The sequence below is a fragment of the Parasteatoda tepidariorum genome, unplaced genomic scaffold, assembly GCF_982258835.1.
Source record: "Parasteatoda tepidariorum strain Cologne lab strain unplaced genomic scaffold, Ptep-v5.0 scaffold_55, whole genome shotgun sequence".
Taxonomy (NCBI): domain Eukaryota; kingdom Metazoa; phylum Arthropoda; class Arachnida; order Araneae; family Theridiidae; genus Parasteatoda; species Parasteatoda tepidariorum.
The window spans coordinates 230,767-240,024 of record NW_028257414.1 but is presented as its reverse complement, the minus strand read 5'-3'; the positions used below and the strand labels follow the sequence as shown (position 1 = coordinate 240,024).

The window sequence follows — 9,258 nt, the reverse complement described above, 5'->3', positions numbered from 1 at the left end:
CAGGTATTATATTACAGGGTAATAGTGTACCCTACCACAGGAAATAATTATAGGTCAATTAGGGGGTACACTATGTATATTTTAAATAGTGCATTAAAACAAGAAAATACGAAGACACTTTTCTATGTTAACTAACGGCACGGTATCGGACCTTAATATTGACCTATAATTTTTAAATTGGACCACGTATTATATTACAGGGTTATAGTGTACCCTACCACAGGAAATAATTATAGGTCAATTAGGGGGTACACAGCGTGACCCTAACTTTTACTATGTATGCCTATGCGAAATAGAGTGTTCTGAGAAGCTTAAAATGAAGAAATAAGCGTTCTAAAATGCTTTAAAAATTCAAAGACATCTTTCAATGGTTAACTAACGCAAGGCGCAATATCCGACCTTAATATTGACCCATAATATTTAAATTGGACCAGGTATTATATTACAGGGTAATAGTGTACCCTACCACAGGAAATAATTATAGGTCAATTAGGGGGTACACTATGTATATTTTAAATAGTGCATTAAATCAAGGAAATACGAAGACACTTTTCTATGTTAACTAACGGCACGGTATCGGACCTTAATATTGACCTATAATTTTTAAATTGGACCACGTATTATATTACAGGGTTATAGTGTACCCTACCACAGGAAATAATTATAGGTCAATTAGGGGGTACGCAGAGTGACCCAAAAGTTTACTATGTATGCCTATGCGAAATAAAGTGTTCTGAGAAGCTTAAAATGAGGTAATAAGCGTTCTAAAATGCTTTAAAAATTCAAAGACATTTTTCTATGTTAACTAACGGCACGGTACCGGACCTTAATATTGACCTATAATTTTTAAATTGGACCACCTATTATATTACAGGGTAATAGTGTACCCTACCACAGGAAATAATTATAGGTCATTTAGGGGGTACACTAAGTATATTTTAAATAGTGCATTAAAACAAGGAAATACGAAGACACTTTTCTATGTTAACTAACGGCACGGTATCGGACCTTAATATTGACCTATAATTTTTAAATTGTACCACGTATTATATTACAGGGTAATAGTGTTCCTTATAACAGGAAATAATTATAGGTCAATTAGGTGGTACACAGCGTGACCCTAAAGTTTACTGTGTATGCCTATGCAAAATAGAGTGTTCTGAGAAGCTTAAAATGAAGAAATAAGCGTTCTAAAATGCTTTAAAAATTCAAAGACATCTTTCAATGGTTAACTAACGCAAGGCGCGATATCAGACCTTAATATTGACCCATAATATTTAAATTGGACCAGGTATTATATTACAGGGTAATAGTGTACCCTACCACAGGAAATAATTATAGGTCAATTAGGGGGTACACTATGTATATTTTAAATAGTGCATTAAAACACGGAAATACGAAGACACTTTTCTATGTTAACTAACGGCACGGTATCGGACCTTAATATTGACCTATAATTTTTAAATTGGACCACGTATTATATTACAGGGTTATAGTGTACCCTATCACAGGAAATAATTATAGGTCAATTAGGGGGTACACAGAGTGACCCAAAAGTTTACTATGTATGCCTATGCGAAATAAAGTGTTCTGAGAAGCTTAAAATGAGGAAATAAGCGTTCTAAAATGCTTTAAAAATTCAAAGACATTTTTCTGTTAACTAACGGCACGGTATCGGACCTTAATATTGACCTATAATTTTTAAATTGGACCACCTATTATATTACAGGGTAATAGTGTACCCTACCTCAGGAAATAATTATAGGTCATTTAGGGGGTACACAGCGTGACCCTAAATTTTACTATGTATGCCTATGCGAAATAGAGTGTTCTGAGATGCTTAAAATGAAGAAATAAGCGTTCTAAAATGCTTTAAAAATTCAAAGACATCTTTCAATGGTTAACTAACGCAAGGCGCAATATCAGACCTTAATATTGACCCATAATATTTATATTGGACCAGGTATTATATTACAGGGTAATAGTGTACCCTACCACAGGAAATAATTATAGGTCAATTAGGGGGTACACTATGTATATTTTAAATAGTGCATTAAAACAAGGAAATACGAAGACACTTTTCTAAGTTAACTAACGGCACGGTATCGGACCTTAATATTGACCTATAATTTTTAAATTGGACCATGTATTATATTACAGGGTTATAGTGTACCCTACCACAGGAAATAATTATAGGTCAATTAGGGGGTACACAGAGTGACCCCAAAGTTTACTATGTATGCCTATGCGAAATAAAGTGCTCTGAGAAGCTTAAAATGAGGAAATAAGCGTTCTAAAATGCTTTAAAAAATCAAAGACATTTTTCTATGTTAACTAACGGCACGGTACCGGACCTTAATATTGACCTATAATTTTTAAATTGGACCACCTATTATATTACAGGGTAATAGTGTACCCTACCACAGGAAATAATTATAGGTCATTTAGGGGGTACACTATGTATATTTTAAATAGTGCATTAAAACAAGGAAATACGAAGACACTTTTCTATGTTAACTAACGGCACGGTATCGGACCTTAATATTGACCTATAATTTTTAAATTGTACCACGTATTATATTACAGGGTAATAGTGTACCTTATAACAGGAAATAATTATAGGTCAATTAGGTGGTACACAGCGTGACCCTAAAGTTTACTGTGTATGCCTATGCAAAATAGAGTGTTCTGAGAAGCTTAAAATGAAGAAATAAGCGTTCTTAAATGCTTTAAAAAATCAAAGACATTTTTCTATGTTAACTAACGGCACGGTATCGGACCTTAATATTGACCTATAATTTTTAAATTGGACCACGTATTATATTACAGGGTAATGGTGTACCCTACCACAGGAAATAATTATAGGTCATTTAGGGGGTACACAGCGTGACCCTAAATTTTACTATGTATGCCTATGCGAAATAGAGTGTTCTGAGATGCTTAAAATGGAGAAATAAGCGTTCTAAAATGCTTTAAAAATTCAAAGACATCTTTCAATGGTTAACTAACGCAAGGCGCAATATCAGACCTTAATATTGACCCATAATATTTAAATTGGACCAGGTATTATATTACAGGGTAATAGTGTACCCTACCACAGGAAATAATTATAGGTCACTTAGGGGGTACACTATGTATATTTTAAATAGTGCATTAAAACAAGAAAATACGAAGACACTTTTCTATGTTAACTAACGGCACGGTATCGGACCTTAATATTGACCTATAATTTTTAAATTGGACCACGTATTATATTACAGGGTTATAGTGTACCCTACCACAGGAAATAATTATAGGTCAATTAGGGGGTACACAGCGTGACCCTAACTTTTACTATGTATGCCTATGCGAAATAGAGTGTTCTGAGAAGCTTAAAATGAAGAAATAAGCGTTCTAAAATGCTTTAAAAATTCAAAGACATCTTTCAATGGTTAACTAACGCAAGGCGCAATATCCGACCTTAATATTGACCCATAATATTTAAATTGGACCAGGTATTATATTACAGGGTAATAGTGTACCCTACCACAGGAAATAATTATAGGTCAATTAGGGGGTACACTATGTATATTTTAAATAGTGCATTAAATCAAGGAAATACGAAGACACTTTTCTATGTTAACTAACGGCACGGTATCGGACCTTAATATTGACCTATAATTTTTAAATTGGACCACGTATTATATTACAGGGTTATAGTGTACCCTACCACAGGAAATAATTATAGGTCAATTAGGGGGTACGCAGAGTGACCCAAAAGTTTACTATGTATGCCTATGCGAAATAAAGTGTTCTGAGAAGCTTAAAATGAGGAAATAAGCGTTCTAAAATGCTTTAAAAATTCAAAGACATTTTTCTATGTTAACTAACGGCACGGTACCGGACCTTAATATTGACCTATAATTTTTAAATTGGACCACCTATTATATTACAGGGTAATAGTGTACCCTACCACAGGAAATAATTATAGGTCAATTAGGTGGTACACAGCGTGACCCTAAAGTTTACTGTGTATGCCTATGCAAAATAGAGTGTTCTGAGAAGCTTAAAATGAAGAAATAAGCGTTCTAAAATGCTTTAAAAATTCAAAGACATCTTTCAATGGTTAACTAACGCAAGGCGCGATATCAGACCTTAATATGGAACCATAATATTTCAATTGGACCAGGTATTATATTACAGGGTAATAGTGTACCCTACAACAGGAAATAATTATAGGTCAATTAGGGGGTACACTATGTATATTTTAAATAGTGCATTAAAACAAGAAAATACGAAGACACTTTTCTATGTTAACTAACGGCACGGTATCGGACCTTAATATTGACCTATAATTTTTAAATTGGACCACGTATTATATTACAGGGTAATAGTGTACCCTACCACAGGAAATAATTTTAGGTCATTTAGGGGGTACACAGCGTGACCCTAAATTTTACTATGTATGCCTATGCGAAATAGTGTTCTGAGATGCTTAAAATGAAGAAATAAGCGTTCTAAAATGCTTTAAAAATTCAAAGACATCTTTCAATGGTTAACTAACTCAAGGCGCAATATCAGACCTTAATATTGACCCATAATATTTAAATTGGATCAGGTATTATATTACAGGGTAATAGTGTACCCTACCAAAGGAAATAATTATAGGTCAATTAGGGGGTACACAGCGTGACCCTAAAGTTTACTATGTATGCCTATGCGAAATAAAGTGTTCTGAGAAGCTTAAAATGAGGAAATAAGCGTTCTAAAATGCTTTAAAAAATCAAAGACATTTTTCTATGTTAACTAACGGCACGGTATCGGTCCTTAATATTGACCTATAATTTTTAAATTGGACCACGTATTATATTACAGGGTAATGGTGTACCCTACCTCAGGAAATAATTATAGGTCATTTAGGGGGTACACAGCGTGACCCTAAATTTTACTATGTATGCCTATGCGAAATAGAGTGTTCTGAGATGCTTAAAATGGAGAAATAAGCGTTCTAAAATGCTTTAAAAATTCAAAGACATCTTTCAATGGTTAACTAACGCAAGGCGCAATATCAGACCTTAATATTGACCCATAATATTTAAATTGGACCAGGTATTATATTACAGGGTAATAGTGTACCCTACCACAGGAAATAATTATAGGTCAATTAGGGGGTACACTATGTATATTTTAAATAGTGCATTAAAACAAGGAAATACGAAGACACTTTTCTATGTAAACTAACGGCACGGTATCGGACCTTAATATTGACCTATAATTTTTAAATTGGACCACGTATTATATTACAGGGTTATAGTGTACCCTACCACAGGAAATAATTATAGGTCAATTAGGGAGTACACAGAGTGACCCTAAAGTTTACTATGTATGCCTATGCGAAATAGAGTGTTCTGAGAAGCTTAAAATGAAGAAATAAGCGTTCTAAAATGCTTTAAAAATTCAAAGACATCTTTCAATGGTTAACTAACGGCACGGTATCGGACCTTAGACTTAGACTTAGACTTAAAGGTTGGGCAGCTCTGACGAGCAGGGCACATCGACCAGAGGTCTATTGTACCCAGACCCTAAAATCATGATTAGCATGAAAGCCCTATGGCTGAAATAAAATTCAGCAAGCACCTTACAGGAACATCTTGCAGTTCCCAGGCATTGACAATATGCTGTCCTAAATGCTCAAATCTTTGAGCAGAATAGACCTCACAATCACAGAGTATGTGTCGTGATGTCTCTTCTTCTAGATGACATCCCCGACAAAGAGAATTTGATTCTATTCCCATAATGTTTAGGTGTCTTCTGAGGATACAGTGGCCAGTAAGAAGACCAATGATCTTCCTTATACTGTTTCTGTTAAGCTTTAAGAGCTCCTTTTGACGTACACTAGGACAGTCTCGATTCAGCTCCTTAGCTTGTCTTTGACCGTCAGCAGCGCGCCACTGCTCATGGGCGATCTTGCCGTAGAGCTTGAATATGGTTGCCCTAAATGAGGAGGGAGAAATTCCCAGCGCAGGTTCAGGGCCCCAGAAAATTGCATTAGAGCCAGCCCGTGCTGCTTCATCAGCTAGCTCATTTCCACCGATACCCATATGACCTGGTACCCAATGCAGGGATACCTTGTTATGAGTGGACAGGTCACAGAGGACCGAGAAGCATTCCCACACTAACAAAGAGGTGAATTTACACCTTGACAGTGATAGGAGAGCAGCCTGACTGTCAGAACAGATGCGGATAGTCGTATTTTGATATCCTTTGTCTATGCATAACTTGCAGCACAAGATAATGGCATAGACCTCAGCCTGAAAAACGGTGGCATAATTTCCCAGGGGAAAGTGAAGTTTGGTACCATCATTGGAGCAGTAAATTCCTGCTCCTGATTTGGCATCAATCTTTGACCCATCAGTGTACCATATCAGGCATTTGCCTTTAAGCCACCGAGGAGAATTGAACCATTCATCTCTAGTAGGAAAATGGATCTTGAAGGGCTTGTGAAAAGCATATCTTAGTGACATAAAATCACTAGGCATAATAAAAGAGGATAAATCCTTCACTTGTGAAACAAGATGTCCCCATGATAAGTGTTTGGAATTCTCTTTCCATAGGCCAAGGTACATAAGACGCTTTACGCCTGTCTGAGCTTCAACTTCAATGCGTAAGTTCAATGGAAGAAGCCCAAGTAAGCTCTCTAGAGCAGCTGTAGGAGTGGTCCTGAGACAGCCTGACAGGGCTACACAGACCATTCTTTGTAGTCTGTTAAGATTAGACCTTGCAGAGCTCAATCTAGTCCTTGACCACCAGACGATTGCGCCATAAGTGATGATAGGACTAATAATCATTGAGTATATCCAGTAGACTATTTTGGGGGACAATCCCCATGTTCTACCAATAGCATTTCTACAAGACCAGAAAATTTTTCTGGCCCTGTTGGTGCAGTATTCAAGTTGAAGACCCCAATTTAGTTTGGAGTCAAAATAAACCCCGAGAAACTTGACTTTCTCTGTGAGTTCCAATTTATGGTCCAGGTAGTATACATTACCTAGATCAAGTTGCCTTTTCCGTGTAAAGGCTACATAACTTATCTTGGATGGATTAATACTGGATGGACTTTTCTATGTTAACTAACGGCACGGTATCGGACCTTAATATTGACCTATAATTTTTAAATTGGACCACGTATTATATTACAGGGTTATAGTGTACCCTACCACAGGAAATAATTATAGGTCAATTAGGGGGTACACAGAGTGACCCTAAAGTTTACTATATATGCCTATGCGAAATAGAGTGTTCTGAGATGCTTAAAATGAAGAAATAAGCGTTCTAAAATGCTTTAAAAATTCAAAAACATCTTTCAATGGTTAACTAACGCAAGGCGCAATATCAGACCTTAATATTGACCCATAATATTTAAATTGGACCAGGTATTATATTACAGGGTAATAGTGTACCCTACCACAGGAAATAATTATAGGTCAATTAGGGGGTACACTATGTATATTTTAAATAGTGCATTAAAACAAGGAAATACGAAGACACTTTTCTATGTTAACTAACGGCACGGTATCGGACCTTAATATTGACCTATAATTTTTAAACTGGACCACGTATTATATTACAGGGTTATAGTGTACCCTAAAACAGGAAATAATTATAGGTCAATTAGGGGGTACACAGAGTGACCCTAAAGTTTACTATGTATGCCTATGCGAAATAAAGTGTTCTGAGAAGCTTAAAATGAGGAAATAAGCGTTCTAAAATGCTTTAAAAATTCAAAGACATTTTTCTATGTTAACTAACGGCACGGTATCGGACCTTAATATTGACCTATAATTTTTAAATTGGACCACCTATTATATTACAGGGTAATAGTGTACCCTACCACAGGAAATAATTATAGGTCATTTAGGGGGTACACTATGTATATTTTAAATAGTGCATTAAAACAAGGAAATACGAAGACACTTTTCTATGTTAACTAACGGCACGGTATCGGACTTTAATATTGACCTATAATTTTTAAATTGGACCACGTATTATATTACAGGGTAATAGTGTACCCTACCACAGGAAATAATTATAGGTCATTTAGGGGGTACACAGCGTGACCCTAAATTTTACTATGTATGCCTATGCGAAATAGAGTGTTCTGAGAAGCTTAAAATGAAGAAATAAGCGTTCTAAAATGCTTTAAAAATTCAAAGACATCTTTCAATGGTTAACTAACGCAAGGCGCGATATCAGACCTTAATATGGAACCATAATATTTCAATTGGACCAGGTATTATATTACAGGGTAATAGTGTACCCTACAACAGGAAATAATTATAGGTCAATTAGGGGGTACACTATGTATGTTTTAAATAGTGCATTAAAACAAGAAAATACGAAGACACTTTTCTATGTTAACTAACGGCACGGTATCGGACCTTAATATTGACCTATAATTTTTAAATTGGACCACGTATTATATTACAGGGTTATAGTGTACCCTACCACAGGAAATAATTATAGGTCAATTAGGGGGTACACAGAGTGACCCTAAAGTTTACTATGTATACCTATGCGAAATAAAGTGTTCTGAGAAGCTAAAAATGAGGAAATAAGCGTTCTAAAATGCTTTAAAAATTCAAAGACATTTTTCTATGTTAACTAACGGCACGGTATCGGACCTTAATATTGACCTATAATTTTTAAATTGGACCACGTATTATATTACAGGGTAATAGTGTACCCTAACACAGGAAATAATTATAGGTCATTTAGGGGGTACACAGCGTGACCCTAAATTTTACTATGTATGCCTATGCGAAATAGAGTGTTCTGAGATGCTTAAAAAGAAGAAATAAGCGTTCTAAAATGCTTTAAAAATTCAAAGACATCTTCCAATGGTTAACTAACGCAAGTCGCAATATCAGACCTTAATATTGACCCATAATATTTAAATTGGACCAGGTATTATATTACAGGGTAATAGTGTACCCTACCACAGGAAATAATTATAGGTCAATTAGGGGGTACACTATGTATATTTTAAATAGTGCATTAAAACAAGGAAATACGAAGACACTTTTCTATGTTAACTAACGGCACGGTATCGGACCTTAATATTGACCTATAATTTTTAAATTGGACCACGTATTATATTACAGGGTTATAGTGTACCCTACCACAGGAAATAATTATAGGTCAATTAGGGGGTACACAGAGTGACCCTAAAGTTTACTATATATGCCTATGCGAAATAGAGTGTTCTGAGATGCTTAAAAT

General features: G+C 35.4%; 1 protein-coding gene across 1 annotated transcript; it reads right to left on the bottom strand.

Moving 5' to 3' along the window:
• Positions 1-5,800: 5,800 nt before the first annotated feature.
• Positions 5,801-6,827, bottom strand: LOC147800820 (uncharacterized; the record flags this gene model as incomplete). Its single annotated transcript, XM_087156417.1, has 1 exon — positions 5,801-6,827. A coding segment is annotated over exon 1 (1,027 nt), but the record flags the coding sequence as incomplete, so codon positions are not given.
• Positions 6,828-9,258: the final 2,431 nt, after the last annotated feature.